The 24,290-nt window shown below is 42.9% G+C and overlaps 1 protein-coding gene across 4 annotated transcripts in view; it reads left to right on the top strand.

Moving 5' to 3' along the window:
- LOC117221967 (venom dipeptidyl peptidase 4) overlaps window positions 1-24,290 on the top strand; it is a 440,681-nt gene that overhangs the window by 58,180 nt on the left and 358,211 nt on the right. For all 4 annotated transcript variants that reach the window (XM_033473358.2, XM_033473359.2, XM_033473357.2 and 1 more), the window contains one exon: window positions 9,944-10,163. In XM_033473358.2, the coding sequence (XP_033329249.1) occupies window positions 9,950-10,163 (214 nt within the window). In that variant the 5' untranslated portion in view covers window positions 9,944-9,949. The remainder of the gene's footprint in view (window positions 1-9,943; window positions 10,164-24,290) is intronic.

The raw sequence follows: 24,290 nt of genomic DNA on the forward strand, positions 1-24,290 counted from the left end.
ATGAATTTTGAATTCATTGAATATGAATTGAATTACGAATTCATTGAATACGAATTGAATTACGAATTCATTGAATACGAATTGAATTACGAATTCATTGAATACGAATTGAATTACGAATTCATTGAATACGAATTGAATCACGAATAAATTCACAATTCGAATTTCGAACATTTTTGAATCGTTCGAACGTTTCTATCGATTCGAATTTCGTCTGTTCGTTTTTGACAGAAATGCATCGAATCCGCGGCGCCCGTCAATAACTTTCTCTTCTTCGTTTTCGTTGTTTCGCGTGCTCTGAAGTATCGCCGAATCAAGTCTCGTGCAGCTCTTCGGCGGTTTTGTAGAGGATGCGACAGGGTCCATCGGTAACAAAGTAATTGCTCGGGCCGAGAGTTGTGTCTCCTTTCCTCCGTATTCGAATCCCGTTACGGTTTTATGCGGCCGCCCAATAAATCTTGACGACCGGTGCTTGCGTAAATCAGAAAAAATGGCCGGAACCACTTTAAAGTCGGCGACGACGCTTCGGAGAGGAGTGCAGAGAGAGAGAGAGCGAGACAGAGAGAGAGAGAGAGAGAGAGAGAGAGAGAGAGAGAGAGAAGAAAGAGAAAAATGAGGAAGAAAGAGAGAGGCCAGGAGAGTGGACGATCGTATCGACCGGCTAACGGACGATTTTCTTGAGAGACTCGGTGAAAGAGGAAAGGAGAGAGCGCGTGGTTTCATCAATTCAGATAAATGAAATTACGTCGGGGGTGGTACGTCCTCTTTCGTTCTATTTCATCCTCGACGGTTATGTTTTGTCCTCGCCGCTGCCGTCGCTGCGAATTTAAGTCGAGTCGACGACTCGGAGGACAACCGGGCCACTTCTCCACGCCCCTTTAAGACTTTTTAAGTCGGCCCACGGTATTGAAATAAAAGGACAAAATGCCGGGACCCTTCTCTAATAGCCGGCAATCGTTCAGAACGCTCGAGCGGACGCCGAGCAACGGGATTAATCAGTGGCAATGGTCTCTGTGTACAACACCTTCCGAACACGATTATTAGCAGTATTTGTTGCCGATGCGGTCGGAGGACACCCTTTAAGATTTTAAGTTGACGATATTTTCACCAGAAACGTCGGAAGACAGCTTTTAAGATTTTAATTTGGCAATATTTTCATCAAAAATGTCTGAAGTCATCTTTTAAGATATTAATTTGGCACTGTTTTTAACAGAAATGTCGGAAGACACCTTTTTAAGATCTTCATTCGGCACTATTTTTAACAAAAAGGTCAGAGGACACCGTACAAAGTTTCAATTTTCAATTATTTCCTGAGTTCGATCAGACTTTTCCTTAATTAATTATTCAATTTCTTTTATGAAAATGAGACGAGAAATCTCAGAGATTTAATTTTATAAATTTATCACAACACATTGATTTTTTAACTTTATAAATTCATTATAATTCATAGATTTAATATTACCAATTCGTTATAATTCATAGATTGAATTTTATCAATTTATTATACTTCATAGATTTAACTTTATATAAGTCCATTATATTTCATAGATTTAACTTTATAAATTCACTATAATTCACGGATCTAGTTCGACGAATTTATTTAAGTATCAGCTGGATAAACGCGAACTATCGAAGCGCCCATATATGCACACCTGCGCAAGTTGCCTAACCCAGCGCCTTTCGATTTCTTTCGCAACGATGCTCGTGGGATCTACATAATCGTCGATACTCTGCTCGAAGTGAAAGGAGTTCGGCGTGCATTGCGACCGTATATCGTAGCCGCGAAGTTTCAATAACGACGGCGTGCACCCAGATTTGATTGTCGGACGCCGCGATTATGCTCGCAGTGTCCCTGAATCGCGAGCACGGGCGCGGCAACTCTCGCGCAGGTTCGCCTCCGCGAAGGCCGGAGTTGGCCAGAAAAAGAATCCGGTCGCATTAACGTTACGGGAAGGTGATTGGGTCGGCGGGGACCCGAGCCGCTTAACAGGGTCAAGTATCTCCACTTTGTGTAATGCACGAGGTAGTGCCCGATAAAAGGATCGAAATTTTCCGACGAGGCCGGCCGGCCGGCCTGCCGGCTGGCCGGCGGTGTACGACCGGGTCAAACATAAAGTGTCCTTCGGAAATAATTATTTCGCTAAATGAAATTCCGCGACGTGCGGCCCCGTCCCGCGCCACGCCGCGCCGTTCCGCCGCCTGTAATGGGATCCGCCGTGAATGGATGAGTCCATGGGGAGCCAAATTTAATTTTCATAAAAGAGGCTTATAACGAGGACAACGCGCGCCGCGTTAAGCATAGCTGTGCTTAGGATCGCTTAAGTAGCGACGTTAAGGACAATCGCAAGTGCTTAATCATTGCAGGACCATTCTCCTGGCCACGGAAGAGATTTCTCTGCTAGCCAAAATTATTCTACTGGTCTGGCCACTGATGGGACTGTTCTTCTAGTTAGAAACAGGATTATTCTACTTGCAAGATATCTCGTGGGATCATTCTACTTGCCTGACCGTGGCAGAGACATTCTACTGGTCGTAGAAGATGTTTTAAAAGTAGCTTAACATTTTGGAAAGTTTCTCTGCTGGTCTGACCACTGATGCGACTGTTCTCCTTGGAACTAATAGGATTATTCTACTTGTAAGATATATCTTGTGGGACCATTCCACTTGTCTGATCATGGCAGGGACATTCTTCTGGCCATAGCAGATGTTTATTTATTAGCTTAGTATTTTGAAAAATTGTTCTGCTGGTCTGACCACTGATGCGATTGTTCTCCTTTGTACTAATAGGATTATTCTACTTCCAAGATATCTTGTGGGACCATTCCACTTGTCTGATCATGGCAGGGACATTCTTCTGGCTTTGGAAAAGGTTTCTCTACTAGCCAAACATCTTGCAAAATTTTTCTGCTGGTCTGATCACTGATGGGACTATTCTCCTAGTTAGAAACAGGATTATTCTACTTGCAAGATATTTTGTGGGATCATTCCACTTGTCTGATCATGGCAGGGACATTCTTCTGGCCATAGCAGGTGTTTATATACTATCTTAATATTTTGAAAAATTGTTCTGCTGGTCTGACCACTGATGCGACTGTTCTCCTTGGTACAAATAGGATTATTCTACTTCAAAGATATCTTGTGGGACCATTACACTTGTCTGATCATGGCAGGGACATTCTTCTGGCCATAGCAAATGTTTATATACTAGCTCAATATTTTAAAAAAATTTTCTGCCGGTCTGACCACTGATACGACCATTCTCCTAGTCACAAACAGGATTATTCTACTTCCAACACATCTTTTGAGACAATTCCACTTGTCTGATCATGAAAGAACCATTCTTCTAGCCATAAAATAGGTTTATATACCTAATCAAATATTTTGAAACATTTTTCTATTGGTCTGATCACTAATAGCACCATTCTCCTAGTCACAAACAGGATTATTCTACTTCCAAGACACCTTTTGAGACAATTCTACTTGTCTGATCATGGAAGAATCATTCTCCTAGCCATATAATAGGTTTATATACTAGTCAAATATTTTGAAATATTTTTCTTTTGGTCTGACCATTAATAGGACCATTCTCCTAGTCATAAATAGGATTATTCTACTTCCAACACATCTTTTGAGACAATTCCACTTGTCTGATCATGACAGGACCCTTCTCCTAGACCCAAAACAGGTTTACAACTAGTCAAATGCCTTGAAAAATTATTCTACTTCGTCTGACCACCGATAGGACTATTCCCCTGCTCGGAAACAGGATTATTCTACTTGCGTAGGGAGCCAAATTTAGTTTTGATAAAAGAGGCTTGTAACAGCACCGCGCCGAATATGGTTGCGATCAGGATATCGTTTATGTGGCGCCGTTAAGGACACGCATGGCTGTTACTTTCTCAGAATATGGATTCCCAAGACCGGCGATAAGACTCGGCCGATATTGCCTCACGCCTCGGCCGTATATCCCTTATCGCGGCCCTATAGTGGCTCGTGGATCTTCGATTACGGCTGTAAGAAGGCATCATCCGAGCCGTGTTTGCCGATCTATCTCCCGGTTACGCGGATCATTGCGAATACTACTTAGAATCACATTGGCGTACGTCACGTTTTCGAAAAATTTCACGTATCGTCTCGGCCTGTTCATATTCTTCATTAAATGATAGATTTATTAAGGCAGTCCTTTCAAGATCAGAGATCAACGAAAGTTGGGTTTCTTTAAAAAAAACGACCCGACAGCAACTTCGATGATCCATTCGACAGACTGTTCGAGAATTAATATGCTACAGCAACTTCTTCTGAAATTGTTATCCAAGAGGAAAAACCTCGATAATAGGATTTCCGGTAAGCGATAACGAATCACCGCGCAACGAATGGAAAATTATAGCGGAGAACGATCGACGCGATGTAATTCGCGCCTGGAAGCGTGATCGAACGCTCGAAGTTTCGCGGAAGCATCGCCTTATTATCCCGGTCGAGATAAATCTTGGCGCGAGTTGATGAAATAAACCGAATTTATTACTATTGCGAGGCCGGCGTGGAAACGACGGCGCGAATCGAACGGCCCGCTATCCGGACGATTTCGTCCGATGATCGACGAAAGATTTATTCGGCCACGGTGAATCATCCCGGCCGGGCAGCGGCGCGGCTGCAGTAATTTTTAGGTCGCGCGTTCGGTACGAGCCGAATGATCATTCGGAGAATTTACGAGTGCCGGAGGAAAATGAAACTGTGCCGACGCCTAGATCTGCTCGCCGGCTTGGAAACCACGTTCTAATAAAACGGAACAATAAAACAGTGCGCGCGCGAGCGCGATCTTCAGTGATCGCGTCCTTTCAGACCGCGCGGTACTACGGTCGGCCAAGTACAGGGTGTACCAAAAATGTCTCGCAGCCCGGAAATGGCGGGTTCCTCGGATCATTCGAAGCAACTTGTTCCTTTACAAAAATTTTCTCCGAGGCACCGTTAACGAGTTATTAACGAAAAACATTGACCAATAAGAAGCGAGCTCGGCTAGCGCGCGGCACGGAGCCCAGTTCCGCTCATTGGCTCGGTCGCCTCGCGCCAGCCGAGCTCGCCTCTCATTGGTCACTGTTTTTCGTTAATAACTCGTAAACGAAGCCTCGGAGAAAATTTTCGCAAAGGAAAAAGTTGCTTCAAATGAGCTCCCGTTTCCAGATTGAGAGACATTTTCGGGACACCCTGTATACACATACACATAGTATATAGAAAATATACAGCTCATTTGCTATATATTTTGGAATTTCGTTCTTTAAACACCTTAATGAAATAATTTAACCGTTTCTTGAAATTCTTTGAATGTTTCCACCATTTCGATCCACCAATTTTCTCTCATAAACCCATAAAAATCAGCGTAATAATCTCGAAGCGAAACCGTAATAATTCGCCGACTCCTTCGAATAGATATCTGCTTGTAAGGTGGCTTCTATCGCAGTAGCATAATCCCGTCAATGGTCGGGCATATAACGGGCCGATTCGGAGTCGAACTCCAATCGCAGTAGTATAATCCCGGCAATGGTCAGACGACGGGACCGGTCACAGGGCCGAAGGCCTTTCTCCGAAATTCGCGATCCCCTTTGGCCAGCGCAGAGATGCGTTTCCAGTGCAACGGAATAATAATCTCGTCGTCGGTCGATCCGGGAAAATAATCGCGAAGTCTGCTGCGCGACCTTTAAACATTTTCGAAGCTGTTCCAGTGTAGCCGCCAGTGGAGCCAGTCGGGAGCAACTTTGTTCCTCGAAGAAAAATTCTTCGATTCTCTCTCGCGTGTGACATAATCGTCGTGGAGGAACGTGTCTCTCGGTGCACGAACGGCGGACTATTTTCACGAAAATGTAACTCGAGCGTGGCTCGAATTATTTATAACTCGATTTATCTGTTTCCTCGAACGGAGTTTTCAGGGCGATCTTTATGGACACGCGAATTTCTCGACCTCGATGAAGTAATTGAATTGTCTTGAATCAATTGAATTGACTCGAATTAATTGAATTGACTCGAATTACTTGAATTGACTTGAATTATTTGAATTGAATTGAATTAATTGAATTGACTCGAATTACTTGAATTGTCTTGAATTAATTGAATTGACTTGAATTAATTGTTGGAAATTAGGTGATCGAAAATAATAATGTTCGCTACGGACGGATTTAAGTTTATTTAAAATTATGAAACTACGATTTATAAAAATGATAAAACTATACGAGGGAATTTGCGAAATGAATCAATAGACTGTGGATCTTTCAATGAAATAAAAATCGCCCGCCGCAGATTACATAAAATATTTTTCACTTTTCCAACATTTTTCACTGTTCTGTGTTTCGTTTCATCATTTTCCCTATAAATCCACAAAATCCGCAGTCTATTAATCACAGTGATCTGTTCGTCGAAAACGTCGAGAATTTCAAGCCAGCTCTGCTCGATGAAAATTATAAATTGCCGCATTATATTGACTGCACGAAGCTAGCATAATTTGCACTGTGTATTTTCCAATTAATCTGCTTCATATGATATGTTCTTTAATCTAAAGTGTATCAATGAATAATAGATGAACTTAATTTGATTCATAAATTCGGTTAATAATAAGTAATACATAATAAATAAATACAATTAATAACTAATAAATAACAAGTGAATTTAATTCACAATTAATACATTTCATCCAGAAATCACATAACGATATTTCTCCCTTTAATTGGAGGCTGGAGCGACGAAAGGGTTTACGAAACAAAAACAAGCAGTCTCGGATAAAAAAAGACGAATGAAATTTCCAGTAAAAATGTTTGAAGGAACGAGAGAATACGGCGATGGACGATGTTGATCGATACACGTCCCCTGTTCCCGGCGGCCGGAGAAGAAGCAATTTTAAAACCGCGATTATGGTCGCGGCGAGGCTCGTCGCGCGTGTCCCCTTTGAACCGGCTCGCATTCAAAGTCGATCGCGCGTGGCGAGCTTAAGGCCGCTTTCACGCGGCGCGGTTGAAATTTAATGACCGGGAACCTGGCGAGTCGAAATGGAAATCGGGACGATCGAAACGCCCGGTGCCGCGTCGGGAGACCACGCGCCAGACCGTTCTCCTCCCATTGTCATTTAAATCTGCGGATTATCTGACAACGATTCCCTATTTTCGAGTACATCTTTACGGCCGCGGTCGACTCTACGTTCGCCTCACGAATAATTCATGCAGTCTCGCGTGTGCGCTTACCTTCCTGGCCCGCGATCGGAGGCTCCTCCGCGCGCCCATGTTTAAACCACCAGTCGAAAATATTTATGCTAATTCGTATTCACGCGCCACTTTACCGCTCCTCCTGCGTTCCCGTGTAGACAGATTGAAAGCGATTCGAGCCGGATTGCGCCGTAACAACGACGCTGTGTCATTTGTGCAACGGGACCGGTTGCGCTTTCTACACGATTCCTGATTGCTTTGAATTCTCGTTTGTCTGAATCTGACTTTTCGCAGTCGAATGCTCTTTCGAAGTCGATTTTTAGTCGACTGTAGTCGATTTTTAGATAATTCTATTCGCCACGGACCGCCACGGGCCTCTATAGGCACCTATAGGCCTCTATAGGCCTCCACGGGCCTCCATGGGCCTTCACGGGCCGCCACGGGCCTCTATAGGCCTCCACAGGCCTCTATAAGCCTCTATAGGCCTCTATAGGCCTCCATGGGCCTCCACGGGCCTCTATAGGCCTCCTCGGGTCGCCACGGGCTCTATAGGCCTCCACAGGCCTCTATAGGCCTCCATGGGCCTCCACGGGCCTCTATAGGCCTCCTCGGATCGCCACGGGCTCTATAAGCCTCTACGGGCTGCCACGGGCCTCTATAGGCCTCTATAGGTCTCCACGGGCCTCCACGGGCCGCCACAGGCTCTATAGGCCTTCACAGGCCTCTATAGGCCTCCATGGGCCTCCATGGGCCTCTACGGGCCTCTATAGGCCTCTATAGGCCTCTATAGGCCTCCTCGGATCGCCACGGGCTCTATAAGCCTCCATGGGCCTCCACGGGCCTCTATAGGCCTCCACAGGCCTCCACGGGCCTCCATGGGCCGCCACAGGCCACTATAGGTCTCTTCGGGTCGCCACGGGCTATATAGGCTTCAACAGGCCTTTATAGGCCTCTATAGGCCTCCACGGGCCGCCATGGGCCTCTATAGGCCTCCTCGGGTCGCCACGGGCTCTATAGGCCTCCACAGGCAGCTATGAGCCTCCACGGGCCGCTATAGGCCTCCACGGGCTCCTACGGGCCGCGACAGGCCGTCACGGACCGATATCTAGGAGAAAAATCGGTAACGCTAGAGGCATTAAGCTCGGCCGGAACGGTGCTCGGAGGCGAAGTCGCCTGGTCGGTGCCAATTAATAAGATTCGCGTTAACGAAGATAACGCCGCCGGAAGCGAACTAGTCAGGACTCGATAGAAGGGAAGTTCGATGTGCTCCCTGTAATTACTTAATTAGATTTTATTTCATCCGACGTAGGAGAAAGGGAGAGAGAGAGAGAGAGAGAGAGAGAGAGAGAGCACTGTGATCGATAGCGGGTCTCCCGTTCCGGCAGGATAATCTCATATTTTTGTAAACGGGATTTAATTACTGTTAGGCCGTACTCGGATATTGATGTTTCTCGAATTACAACTTTTCTGGTTGATTAATATCGATTTCCCGGTTAGGTTCGTGTTCCGGGTAGAATTCCGTGTAATTCAATAACCGAGGCTGATTTCGACGCGATAATCAGAGAATTTACTTCGGTTCGGCTCGTTTCGCAATATTGAAGTAACAGAAAAACACGATTATTTTTGCATCGATTATTATTCTTGTATTTTTCTTGCTCGGTTATTTTTCAGCTCGACGAAATATTTTACATTACACATACACGAGTATAATATATTATTTTTTTAATATATATATATTGAACTTCTATTTTATATAATTAAACGGCGCATGTTATTTTGTAACAAATTTATAAATCAGACGAACATTTCGATACGGATGGTGTTTAAACTACAAAAATAAAAATTGTACGTAGGATGTTCATTTTATTGCTTTTCTAAAATATTTAAGTTAATATTGATATGGAAAGTATATTCATATTTTCCATAAAAATCACTATAATCTTACAAAAATTATACCCTGTTTGCTCTTATTTTAATAAGAGAAAGCTCACAGTTGCATTAGCAAATCCGAAAAAGATAAAATTGCACTCCGAATCTCGGTCCTAAGGCCCTTCGATCTCGAGGCCATCGGTCCTGCCTGGCATCGTGCTCGCACATCTAACGCGAACACTCTCAATCGAGCACGCTGCTGGCACGATCCGAGCCTGGTACATAGATGTGTATCGACCTTTAGGGAACCGTGGTAACAGTGCAAAGAGAAGTGGCGAGTAAACTCCTCCTCGAGTTCAATGACAGCGAAACCAACAACGACGTTGTCATAAACCGTGTTCCCGGAGAATCTGTCTTCAGCACCGGCCTTCAACAACCGACTTCAGCAACTGACTATAGCAACTCTGACTTCAGCAATTCGGCTGGGCTCATTGTTGCGAACTGGCGGCTGCACGGAAGCCCGGGGATCGGTCATTTTTTGCCGAAATTCGCGACGAAAGCGTAAAAAAGTCCGCGGCGCGATTAGCGACCTCGAAAGCGCGAAATTAGAAAAGTAATTTCTTACCGGAAAAAACTTTCCGGAAATCCGGACTCTTCCGGCGAGAAACAATATCCGGCGTGCCTAGCGCACCCAGTGCACCAAGCGCACCCCGCGCACCAAGCGCACCCAGTGCACCAAGCGCACCCCGCACACCAAGCGCACCCAGTGCACCAAGCGCACCCCGCGCACCAAGCGCACCCAGTGCACCAAGCGCACCCCGCGCACCAAACGCACCCAGTGCACCAAGTCGGACAGATAACTAACGGTTGCCCGCGCGTATTTGTTGCAGGACCTGATGACGAAGAACAAGCAAAGGAACTGGCGGCGTTTGCTGGCCGGTGGCTTGATCGTCGCAGTTGTGCTCGGCTTGGTCGTGACCGCGTCGGTTCTTCTGACCGGGAGCTCGGATCCCGCCGGCCCGAAAACGCCAGCGGCACCTGGCATCGCGCTTGAAGAATGGCTGGCCGGCTTGTTATCCTCGAAGAGCTTCAACGGCACGTGGATCACCGGTAAGTATCGCATCGTACGTCTGTTTGCGCCTCGCCTAACTGCGGGGAGACCGCGGGGGACCGCGGGGAGAGCACGATCCCCCGAGCTATCGGCCCGATTAGAAAATACCGATTGATTCGGTCGTTCGCCTCGATCCCGATCCCTCGATCCCGACGTTTTCTTAGAGCCCGGCTAGTGAATTGCGGCCGTGAATTATGGAAACGGTGCTTTCCGCGGAAGCACGTCGATAAATCACTGGAACCCTTGATCCTTGAATCCAGTTCGTCGGCCCGATATTTCTCGTACGGTTACATTGTATCATCGCGTTCCGAATTTGATCGGGATCCGATTAATTTGCACCGGTTCTTCCTTCGCAAGAATAGCGATTTTATTTCGTTTAATTTCCATTGATTTGTTTGCACATTTTTACGACACTTTTATAACAATCGAGAAAGAGATATCTTTATCGTCGTGCTTTAAATTTTGTTGAACATTGTTCAACGATTTGTGTTTAATTTGTTTAATTGTTCGGTAATTATACGATAAAGAGGAAAACATATCAAACGTATCGAACAATTCAGTAGAATGTGTCAATTTTTTATCAGGAATCTTTGTAGGATACTAAAATTATGGAATATTGAAATTGTATAATATTTTTTACTACAATCGAGTGATATATTTTATTTCGAACGACGGTTTATAAAGTCGTGCTTTAAATTTTGTTGAACATTGTTCAACGATTTTTGTTTAATTTGTTTAATTCTTCGGTAATTATACGATAAAGAGGAAAACATATCAAACGTATCGAACAATTCAGTAGAATGTGTCAATGATTTATCAGGAAACTTTGTAGGATACTATAAAATTATGGAATATATTGAAATTGTAGAATATTAAAATTGTGGAATATTACAATAGTAGAACATTAACAGAAACTTTATGTATTATTCATTAATGCAACAAGTGAAATATATCGCCGGTTCCCAGGGGAATTAAATAAGCCAGCAACCTTGCTAGTAGAACGAGTATTTCTGTAGTCAGACAATTCGGTAAAATATGCCAGCGATTTATCAGGAAACTTTGTAGAATATTAAAATGATGGTATATTAACAACTTCATATTATTATTCGTGAATCTAGCAAGGGAATACCTCATCAATTCTCAGAGAAATCAAATAAATCAGCAAGCAGTCGAGTAGAATGAGTATTTCTCTGGTCAGACAATTCAGTGAAATATATCAATGATATCAGGGATCTTTGTAGAATATTAAAATTGTGGAATATTAAAATGATGGAATATTCAAGAGAGTTATAAAATATCAAAATTACAGAATTATAAAATTATAAACTAGTAAAATTGCAGATTATTATAGAAATATCGTTTCAATCCAACAAACGAAATGTGCCAGTCGTTCTCAAAGAAATCGAACCGGTCAAGTAGAATGGGTATGTCTCTGGTCAGACAGAACACGTCGGCTCGATGGGATCGAATGACGCGATTCGGTCGTATAAAATGAACCGGCGATGAATGCGCCGGGCAGAAACGCGGCTAAATAGTCGGATGAGGTGGAAGGTGATCGCAGAGGGTCGGGTTCGGAGGTGAAAATAGCGGGTCGAATAGTTTTAATGGTTACATTAAAGTCTAATAGAGCGACGAATGAAAAATGTTACTGCAGTTCCCGCGGGTCGTTCCCGGCACGGTGTTCTTTAACGTTCCGGGGCACCGAATGTTCTCCGGTCTTGGTTTTCACGGGAGTTCGAGGGTAAACAGTTTGAAAATTGATACGACTTCGAACTCGCCGGCGCACAATCGTCTCGGAATTCAAAGGGCGAAACTTCTAAGCTCTCCGAGGCGCGACCAGACGCAATTAATTCTTGAAATGGTATCTTTGTTTCTGGAACAAACGCGTCTGCGGCCGCCATCGAAAGTGAAGTTCCCGCCCTTCTACCATCGACGGGAACGTTCGAATAGTTTGTACAGCTTCCGGCGGACCTTAGAATCTCGAACTCGCCTATCCTCTTTCACGGAATACTCGAATTACCCGCCGACGAAAGGGGAGCGCGATAAATCAGATTTGGTAAGTCGAAAGGAAATCTGACTCGCCAAGAGAATCTCCGTCAAGAGAATCTCCGCCTTTTCTAATCTACGCCCCGGAGAATCCTCCGTAGACTGCCGATTTCCATGTATCTTGGGAAATTCAAGCTTTCGAACCTTTTAATGTAGATAGTCGCGAAAGCTAAACGCGTTATTATTCTTCGGTTGATAGAACGATTTTCCTGCTGATGTACGAGTTCCTTTCCATCTTCAGATTTTTACGAAGGAATTCGTAGAAACGAGAACATTGGGGGATATTGAAGAATATTGAAGAATATTGAAGAGAATATTGAAGAATGTTGAAGAATATTGAAGAATGTTGAAGAATATTGAAGAATATTGAAGAGAATATTGAAGAATATTGAAGAGAATATTGAAGAATATTGCAGAATATTGAATAATATTGAAGAATATTGAAGAATATTGTAGAATATTGCAGAATATTGAAGAATAGTGCAGTATATTGAAGAATAGTGCAGAATATTGAAGGGTATTGAAGAATATAGAAGAATATTGAAAAGTATTGAAGAGGATATTGAGGGAATATTGGAGAATATTGCAGAATATTGCAGAATATTGAAGAATAGTGCAGTATATTGAAGAGTATTGAAGAATATTGAAAAGTATTGAAGAAAATATTGACGGAATATAGAAGAATATTGTAGAATATTGCAGAATATGACAGAATATTGCAGAATAGTGCAGAATATTGCAGAATATTGCAGAATATTGAAGAATATTGAAGAATATTGTAGAATATTGCAGGATACTGAAAAGTATTGAAGAATATTGAAGAATATTGAAGAATATTGAAAAGTATTGAAGAATATTGAAAAGTATTGAAGAGAATATTGAGGGAATATTGAAGAATATTGCAGAATATTGCAGAATATAGTAGAATATTGAAGAATATTATATATATTATCTGCACATAATTAACACCTTATCAAAATATTCTACATAACCGTACAATTTCAATGAGAAATGGTTTCTCCGTCGCTTTCGAGATTCCGCCAACCAGATTTCAGGCCACTAAATATGACGCGACGCGGACAGCACGTGAAAAGGGTTTTCACGTTTTTCCGTTCGGGTTTTACGGGTCCGTCGAATAGAATAGGTGTCTTAATAGGAGGTACCGCGGCAGAACGACTTAAGTTATATTCTCATAAAGTTTATGCGTAGCCTGAAAGTCGGCTGTAAAAGCTAGAATCTTTGTTCCCGCGGGAGAGAGACCGCCATGAATGAATAAAAGACGAAATTTTCGCGAATGCAAGGTAGCAGCGCCTATTATGAAACGTCGCTGAATTGAGATGACCCTTGCATGAAACAGTAGCACGAACGATACGATAAAGAATAAATGTAAAATGGACGAAATATCGATTTAAAGTTTCACCTATATTTTTTTGAACATTGTTCTTTACAAATTTACTCATACAAATACTGCTGCTGTAACAATTTTTAATAGAAAATTAAATTCTGTCGGATTTCTAATAGCAGTTTAATTAGAAATTTTAAGTCATAATAGATTCTCATTATAAATTTAGATTGAAAATGATTTTAAACGATATCGCGATATCGATTATAATAAATTTTCAATATAAAATTTCTTTATATAATGAATTTTACTATAAATTCGAGTTGTGCAATAGATCTTTCACAGAAGTTCAAGTTTTATTAGATCTTTAACAGATGTTTGGATTATAATTAATTTCAAATACAGTTGGAGTTAATTATAACAGATTTTTTATTCATCGTAAATAAACATTTCAATGTTCGTTACACAGCAATCGAAACATTCAACGCCGACACTTTCGAGTTCCAATAAAATCGATGACAATTTTCTACCATTTTTAAAGCGTTCCGTAATCAGGTACTTTTCCGTAGCGAAACGGTGACCACCGTAAACGGGACGCGGCCGATCAATTATGCTTGCCAGACAATTCGATTCGGTCTATTACACGTCGGGTTCCGGGGCCGACTAGGTCGGAAAAGAAAAATACCGGATATTAATTCCGGTGGCCTGCCCGACACCGCTCGTTAAGGAGTAATTCAATGATTGTCGAAAATGATGTTTGCCATACGTAATGGCGCAAATCGATGGCTGGTATAAGCAGAGGGAAATTAACGTCGCGTCGTGCCGTCTGGTACACAGGACGTGTACCCGGTAGATACAACCGGCATCGAAACCCTCAATTTGCGGGAATATCCCCGGCAGTCCTGCAGCAAGGGACGAGCCGAGCCGAGCCGAGTCGCATCGCGCAATGATCCCTCGCCCGCTAATTACTGCCTACGTCAAATTCCCTCGATTGCAAACCGCTGCGCCGGACAACCGCAATAAAGATTTCAGTCTATTAATCGGGATTATAGGGACGCGATTTGTGGACCTTTGTCCACCGCGATCTATCGGTCCTCGAGAGAGAGAGAGAGAGAGAGAGAGAGAGAGAGAGAGAGAGAGAGAGTCGATCGATCCCATCGATCCTTGAAACGTTCTCCGGGAAGCTTTGCGAAGATTAGGGGCCTGTCCCTGGGGCAACGGTATCCCACGATACTCTAACAATAGCTGATTAAGCAGAATCGCTTGTTACTGTTTCTTTTTTTATCGTGGGAGACGTTGTTCTCCGAGGAAACCGATACTCAGCGATTCTGTTGATAACTGGATGACGATTTGTAGTTAGGTTAGTCAGATTATCTGCTTACTTCGACGAGGAAATTGATGGGAAAATGGCATAAGTTCGTTAATAGTGAGACACAAGTAGAATAACTCTCGCGATCAGACAGATTAGAGATAAGTAGAACGGTTAAATTAAGTGGAATAGGTGTGCTAATTGTCGGACAAGTGGAACAGGCATGTCGACTACTGTCAGGCAAGTGGAATAGGTGTGCCAATTGTGAGACAATGACTTGTGGTCAGACTGACAAGTGGAATAGCTTTGCTAATGGTAAGACAAGTGGAATAGCTCTGATAATAGTCAGACAAGTGGAATAGCTTTGGTAATGGTCATTCAAGTGGAATAGCTTCGCTTGTGATTGACTGGAGATTGCTGACATAACTTTGACTAGTGGAATAGCTTTGCTAATTGTCAGGCAAGTGGAATAACTTTGCCAACGGTCAGACAAGTGGAATAGCTTTGTTAATAGTCAGAAAATTGGAATAGCTTTGCTAATGGTCAGACAAGTGGAATAGCTTTGCTAATGGTCAGACAAGTGGAATAACTTCGCTAATAATTTTCCAAGTGGAATAACTTTGCTTGTGGCCAGACTGGAGATTGCTGACACAACTTTGACAAATGGAATAGTTTTGTTAATAGTCAGAAAATTGGAATAGCTTTGCCAATTGATCAGACAAGTGGAATAACTTCGCTAATAATTTTCCAAGTGGAATAACTTTGCTTGTGGCCAGACTGGAGATTGCTGACACAACTTTGACAAATGGAATAGTTTTGTTAATAGTCAGAAAATTGGAATAGCTTTGCCAATTGATCAGACAAGTGGAATAACTTCGCTAATAATTTTTCAAGTGGAATAACTTTGCTTGTGGTTAGACTGGAGATTGCTGAGATAACTTTGACAAGTGGAATAGCTTTGCTAATAGTCAGAAAAGTAGAATAGCTTTGCTAATGATCAGACTAATATAATAATTTCACCAGTGGTCAATCATCGCCATTTTCGGTATGGAAAATTCAGATATCTAGCTAGTTAGCTATTAAAAATCAGACACAAAGTATAGGAACCTCAATTTGCAGGCAAGTAGAACAGGCAAGTTTATAATGTAACAAGTAGAACGAGTTTGCCGGGTGACACGTAGTACTGCGATCACAGAATAGAATATAGATGCGCTCGTTGTCAGACAAGTTGGGTCGAGGGCTGGGAAAGCCGATTGTTCGGCAAGGAGGAACGAGCCTATTAATCATGAGACACTTGGTACAAGTCTGTTAAGAAAGAGACAAGTGCAATGGATCTGCCAATGACCGGACAGGGAAATATATCGTGACGATATTAATGTCAGGCGAGCGGGATTGTCCCATTAATGTCAAAACAAGTGGAATAGATATGCCAATCGTCGGATCGGGCAGCAAGCAAATTCAATTAATAATTGATAAAATGTGGATTCGATGTATTCGTAATGAAAATGGGTAGCTGTGATTCTCAATTGGAAAATAAAGGAAGGAACAGCAGAGTGTCGATATCTGTTCTTTTACTTCACATAAATTTGATTTCGCAATTTTTACTTCGCAATTTTTATTTCACGATTTTCACTTTGCAATTTTTATTTCACCATTTGTACCTCGCAATTTTTACTTCGCAATTTTTACAACGTAATTTTTATTTCACGATTGTTACTTTACAATTATTATTTCACAATTTGTACCTCGCAATTTTTACTTCGCAATTTTTACAACGTAATTTTTATTTCACGACTTTTACTTTACAATTATTATTTCACAATTTGTACCTCGCAATGGTTACTTCGCAATTTTTACCTCGTAATCTTTACCTCGCAATTTTCATTTCGCAATGTTTACTTCGCAATCTAATAATGAATTATCGTACAAGTGAAAGAAACTGGCCTGTTATCGGACAAACGTAACTCAGTTCGCACATTGAAATAAACAGATCGTTCCTTATTATCGGTGTCTACAGCAAAAAAAAAGAAATGGATTCTCCTTTGCGATAAGCGAAGCAACGTTCCCGAACCAGCAAGATGATAAATTTATTCGCTATCGGTGACCACGTGCGCCTTTTTGCGGACAGAATGCAGCAACTCAATATCTGTCGACGGTGTCGTCGAGCAGATGCGGGGTGTAATGCAAGGGACGGTCGTCCCTCGCCGTTGCATAATCGATCTGCAAAGGTTGCAGCATCCTCGCAGAGAGTGAGAGAGAGAGCGAGAGAGAGTGAGAGAGGGGGGGAGAGGTGCAGTTGCGACTGTCACGTGGTGTAGTCCGCATGCCGCCACGTAACAAGTGATACGAATCGTTCCGGGCAGAATTTTCTGGCTGGAAAGGAGAGCAGCACAGGCGACCAGGTTTTGGCAAGTTGCCTGGCGGCCTCGAGAGGCAATCATGACGAGGCACCGAGGCCATCAGCTATTGGCCGACCGGAGGCTGATCATTTTAGAGAGCAGCCACTCCTTCTTGAAAGTTAACTGTCAGCTGGAGATATTTCTGAGCCAACCCCCTCGCACCCGCGACCCGAGAATTCCCTTATCGGGTTACTCTCACTCGATCTGAGTTTCTTGCGCCTTCCGGTGGGGCGCATTTCATCGGTTAATCGAACCTCCGCCTTCCTGTACTCAACGGCGCTTCTTGTGTCTACTCGGGATTCGGTTGCATAGCTCCTCGGTCTGCTAAAACGTTCATTCAAACTACGCGATGCCGAAGAACCTGGCCTCGGAGCAGAGTTCGCCGTTAATCGAATTGTTTCGAGTAAATAGTTCGAGCAAATTACTTTGGGTTAATCGCGTTCGAGCAATTTTTCTTCGAACGAATTACTTGAAATAATTCATTCGAATTAATACTCGAAACAATTCGGCTAGAAAGTATTCATTCGAATAAATATGTTTCTTCAAAAGGATTATCCTTTTAGTAGAATATTTTGTTCAAGTAACAGTTGTTCGTTATCCGTAACAAGTTATTCGAATAAATTATTCAAATGCATATGATGAAGTTATTCGAACGAATTATTCGAATGAATTATTCAAATAGATACGATGGAATTATTCGAACGAATTATTCGAATGAATTATTCAAACAGATATGTTGAAATTATTCGAACGAATTATTCGAATGAATTATTCAAACAGATATGTTGAAATTATTCGAACGAATTATTCGAATGAATTATTCAAGCAGATATGGTAAAACCAACTCGAGCAAATTATTCGAGTAAATCATTCACGTGGTTGTGTCAAAATTATTCGAACAAATATCTGAAAATTACTCGAACAAATTACATAAATTATACGAATCTCGAATTACTCCGTTGCAAGCACTTTTCTCGGTATTTCCGACCGTATCTTCTTGTTTTCACTTGACGCCGCAGCGAAATAAAGATAACACAGACAAATAATCGTCAATTAATCGTGCAGCGTCGCAGACGCGGCGTCTTGTTCGCTCGAATTCGGGCGAGGAGCGCGCGTTTCCTCGCGAAGCGGCATTTTTCAAGGGCCGCGGCTCCGCCGGAAACGAGGGCCGTTACGTTGACAATTTTATGCCAGGCTCGGCGACGTGCTTTGTCGCGACGAATTATCCGGCGTGTTGGCATCCGTTGCGGACAAACACCTCATAAATCCCGGGCCGGCTCGTCGCGGAGATGCTCTCGGATTTCGCTCGAGGTGTTCCTGAACGGCGAACGATCGCCCGAGATTGACTCCGGGCCCGTTTAAACGGTTTTCGAGGCCCCGCGACATAAGTTTCGAGGATGGCGACGGCGCAGCCAAGTTTCCCGAGCGAGTCACGCGAAAAACGTAAAACCAGAGAAGTTCGTAAACAACTCGCGCGGCAGCAGTTCGCCAACTGTTCGTCATACCGTGCGTGCAACCGGCCCGTTTCCGCGCACAAAGAAGACATTTGCCAGCAATTTCTTTGATCTTATCGCGCCGCTGAAGAACCCGTAAAAACGTGCTCCACGGCCAGGGATGACAGCCAACTTAGTTTGAAGCTGTTCGAGAAACTTATCCAACGCTCTACTCCGGTCGCACCGCTACGTCGACGCTGCACGTCGGCTCTGCTAGCTTTCGTTCGCTGGATAACGGGTCTTGGCGGAGAACTATTTTTTTCCCGACGAGTTTGCCGAACAATAGGCGACGGCGATAGGTTTGTCGGTTTGTGTCTGCGCGGCGGGAGACATTTCTGAGACAGACATTTCTGACGAGTAATAAGGCGTGTGAAATGGTTCGATTTATGATCGGACGAGGAGAATTACTCGTTCATGGTCTGACAAGTAAAATAGTTCGATCGTGGGCATAGAAGTAAAATAGTTCAATCATGGGCGGACAAGGAAAATAACTCGTTTATGGTTAGACAAGTGAAATAGTTCATTCATGGTCGGACATGTAAAATAGTTCAATCATAGGTAGACAAATAAAATAGTTTATTCATGGTCAGACAAAAAAATAGTTCAATTATGGACAGACAAGTAAAATAGTTCATTCATGGTCGGACAAGTAAAATAGTTCAATCATAGGCAGACAAGTAAAATAATTCATTCATGGTCGGACAAGTAAAATAGTGCAATCATGGGCAGACAAATAAAATAGTTCATTCATGGTCGGACAAGTAAAATAGTTCAATCATGGGCAGACAAGTAAAATAATTCATTCATGGTCGGAGAAGTAAAATAAGTTCATTCATGGTCAGACAAGTAAAATATCGACTTCATAGTCCACAAAGAAAACCATCTGATTCACAGTCAAACAAGTTTTATATTCAAGCAAGTAAAATATCAATTAAATTCTACGATACACACTCTCTCTCTCTCTCTCTCTTAGCCAGACATTGAAGTACTAATTTATATCTTAATACATATGTAATATATCAATGGACATAGGAACAGAATAGTTTTGTCACAGTTATAGCACATCCCGGTGAATGAGCAAAGTTGAATGGTGTGATTAACCAGACAGACGGAACAGTTTTGATGGAAGGTTGCCAACAGAAGAGGCTGGCCAATAGTCAGAATATACCGCTGAAATAAAATTTTATTGGTCAGTCGATAAGTGGCACAAGGCTGCCCGTGATCAGACAAGAGAGTGGTACTATTCATAATCGAAACAGACTAGTGATTTTCTGGGACAAGTAAAATTAGTCAGTGAGACAGTCGGCGAATCTCGTCAATTATTAATGCGATAATATCATTATATCAATGAAATAATTATTAATGAAATAAGTGAGACGACAGCTCTGTCGACGACTGTTGGAATCATATTGTTCTGTAACTGTTCAGGCAAATATTATAGCCATGCCATTAACCAGACAAGTAGAATGGCTTTGCCATTAACCAGCCAAGTAGAATAGCGTTGTCACCAATCTTACAAGTAGAATGGTCTTGCCATTGACCAGCCAAGTAGAATAGCGTTGTCATTAACGAGACAAGTAGAATGGCGTTTTGCAGTTAATGGGACAAGTAAACCAGCCTTGCCATTAACCAGACAAGTAGATGAGGTCTCTCACAAGCCCGACGAAGCTGGATAATTCTAAATGGACAGTGTTCAATTGATTAAACATTGATTAATTCACTAAACACATGAGCGTGTATATTGCAATCGTATCGTTCGCATTTCCATTTCTATTATTATGTTGTTACCTTCACTGTTATTACTTTATTATCAACACTATCATTATTATTATATTATTATTACTATTATTATTACCACGATTACGTCGAATTTTCGTGGAAAAATTGAAAGGGCATCCGACCGGTCGTTGCCAAATGAATACGAATACCCGCAGAAAGAAAAGTCGTCGACGCTGCCAGAATAAAATTACGAACGGGTGCGTCGCGGTGTCTCGCTTTCGCACGGAGAGCAGTTATCATCGACGCGGTGACTCCGTTCCGGGACAACGGCATTATCGCCGTGTAAATTTCTCGTGCCATCCGCGCGATTTCATTTCTCCGGCCAACAAAAATCCAACGTTCTCTTTCACGCCGCGATTTACCGCGCGCTCAGATCGCCGCGATTCACACTGCTCCCCGGTGGCCGGGGAAAAAGAAGCGCGTCGCCGCACGGTCGCGGCCGGCGCACAATTTGCAAGTGAAAAACGAACACCGGCCGGAATAAATAATCTCGCGCGGAAGCGCGGCACCGTAAAGCGGCGCGGTCAGTTGCGGACAATACAGACGATCGTATCTGTTCCTGCTGTTCGGGGATTCGGTCTGGTAAGGGAGCAACCGCTGTCGACGATAAAGGAGAAAGGATCGCGCGGAATGGAAAGAAAAAGGAGAAAAGGAGAGAAGGAGGCAAAGAGAGAGAGAGAGAGGGATCTCTCTCTCTCTCGACAATTATTAATGAGATATTATTATTATATTAATGAGATATTATTATTACATTTAGGAAATATTATTATTACATTAAGGAAATATTATTATTACATTAAGGAGATATTTATTAACAAGATAATATTATTATATTAATGAGATAATTATTAATGAGATAAGTAGGGCACAATAGCTGTATCGATGACAGCAAGAATCATATTGTTCTGTAACTATTCGAACAAGTATTATAGTCTTGCCATTAATCAGACGAGTAGACTAGCCTTTCCATTGATCAGACAAGTAGACTAGCCTTTCCATTAACCAGACAAGTAGACTAGCCTTGCGATTAACCAGGCAAGTAGAATGGGTTTGCAATTGACCTGCCCCAATTAGAATGGTGTCGTAATTCACGAGACAAGTAAAATGGCGTTGCAGTTAAGTAGGCAAGTAAAATTACTTTGCCATTAACCAGACAAGTAGAATAGCGTTGTCACCAACCAGACAAGTAGAATGGGCTTGCAATTGACCACCAAAGTAGAATAGCGTAGAGAGGGAGGGAAAGAGAGAGACAGAAAGAGAGGGAGAGGGAGGCAGATAGATCGAGGGACGGAGAGAGAGAGAGAGAAAGAGAGAGACAGAGACAGAAATAGAGAGACAGAGAGATAGAGAAACAGAGAGACAGAGAGATAGAGAGATGTAAAGACAGAGAGACAGAGAAAGAGAGACAGAGGGAGACAGGGAGACAGAGAGCTAGAGAGAGAGAGAGAGAGAGAGAGAGAGAGACAGAGAGACAGAGAGCCAAAGAGAGTAAGAGAGAGACAGAGAGAGAGACAGAGCCAGAGAAACAGAGAGATAAAGAAACAGAGAGATAGAGAGACGTAAAGACAGAGAGACAGAGAGAGACAGGGAGACAGAGAGAGAAAGAGACAAAAGAGAGTAAGAGAGAGACAGAGGGAAAATGAGAGAGAATGAGAGAGAGAGAGACAGAGGGAAAATGAGAGAGAATGAGAGAGAGAGAGACAGAGGGAAAATGAGAGAGAATGAGAGAGAGAATGGAAGAGAGAGAATGAGAGAGAATGAGAGAGAGAGAATAGGAAGCCGGTACGTAAATTTTTCGGAAGCAGGCAATGGCCAGCCCGTAATTATTTCTGGCTCGGCTCGCAATCCTTTCTGAATCAACGACGCTCGCGAAATAAAAAGAGGAGCCGGCCCGGGGAGTTCAGAAGGCGCGGAATGGTTCCGGGCCGGGGCCGGAAAACGGAAACCGCGCTGTCAGTGCATTCCCACCCGAGCAACACTCTCGTTCCTGGTATTTACATTCGTGGCCGGCGAGCTCTCGACGATTCCCGCTGAACAAAAGGTGAACCGTCGACCGGAGACAAATTGGAGAATCCCGCGGATCCGTCCGGGTTCGTCGTTCTTTCTTTCTTTTTTCTTTTTTCTTTCTCTCCTCCCGAAAAAATTACGAAAACCGTTTCGACGACGGAAACGGGCGACGATCGAATCGAAATCACCTACGCCGGAAATGTCACCGGCCGCGTCACCGCGGATGTCGGATGATTCGATCGGCCAGCTGGAAAAACTGCGGGCACCAGCCGGCTGGATTGCGCGCGGTCGTCTACCGATGACGTTCGGTTATCGGGAACAGATAATAATACGTTTCTGGCGATGTTACCGCGGCAGAAGCACCTCGGAGAACCTCTCGGGAAGATCCGGCTGGATTTTCGCGGATATTAAAAGTATGACGGCGCCTGAAATATTAAAAACGTTATTTGGAGTCGTTGGAAAATTGATTTTGAAGAATTTCTTCCCGGAATTGTTCCTTGAATTGTTCCTCGAATTGTTCGCCGACAACATTTCAACGTGAATCACCGCCGGCGAATATTTGAAGCGCTATTTTCGACGATAGGATTGTTCGCAATTCGAATAAGATGGTATTTGAAATTTTTTTGAATAAAGTATTTAAATAAGAATCGAAGGGAAATGAATTTATTTGATTTTTATCATCCACGGCTGAAGCGCGAAATCAATATTTCGCTTTAACAATGCAAAACCGTGGAAATGAAATGTTTCCTTTCGTTAATCTAAAGCTATATTGATCGTAAATATTTTATTTCGATAATCTAAAGCGTAACGGTAAATATTTGTTTGTTTCAGCAACATAACAAGCACGAGATAGAACGTTTCTCGTAGTTCTCTCGATCTGAAAACGCGCGATGAAACGAAACGATATCGACGTCGAGCAGCGCGCGCGCGCGCCTCGCAGTATTTGATTTAACCAGTTAACAAGGAACGCAACATTCAGCGAACGATTCACCGATGCCGAAGTAATCTCGCGCCGGTGCCGCGTGACGAATCGGAAATACTTAGCATGGATTTTTCTTCGCCGTTCGATATTGCATTCGTCGCGGAACATTGTCTCCGGAATCGAATGAAAAATCGCTGCCATTTTACCTACGTTTCCGCGTACCGTTTCGCTTCCAACCGCACACTTGTCAGACCCTACGTCATTTCCGGTTGACTATCGTGGTGTATGCAGAAGCTGTGATCTTGTCTCTAGTCACATTTAATGTCTTCTACTTGTCGATGGAATCTCCCAATAGATGCGTCGAACATGTTTGATATTGTTAAGTGAAATTATTGGTCGAACAACGTTGACGTTATATTGATTCTAGTTGTTAGTTAATCAAGTGAATTTACATGTACAACGGCATGTTATTAGTCGGATCAGATTGTATATTGCTTCATCGATAGCCGGACAAGTAGATTTGATCCAGCGTTAGTCTGTTCATTGTGTAAATTGCTCAGGAGATTGGGACACCGTGGAACGGACAAGTGAATTGATCTAATATTACTCGGACAACTTGATTATCTTGACATTGATCTGACAAATAAATTGGTCCAATTGTGGCGATAAAAATAGATTACTCTTCTTTAGTCAGACTAGTAAATTCAGCTAGCAGTGGTCAGCCAAGTGGATTACGCTCTCTTAGTCAGACAAGTAATTTATCGTGACCTTAGTCAGACGAGTAGACGATGCGCTTTTAGTCAGACAAGTAAATTCGTCTAGCAGTGGC

Source organism: Megalopta genalis, chromosome 3 (genome assembly GCF_051020955.1).
Source record: "Megalopta genalis isolate 19385.01 chromosome 3, iyMegGena1_principal, whole genome shotgun sequence".
NCBI lineage: Eukaryota > Metazoa > Arthropoda > Insecta > Hymenoptera > Halictidae > Megalopta > Megalopta genalis.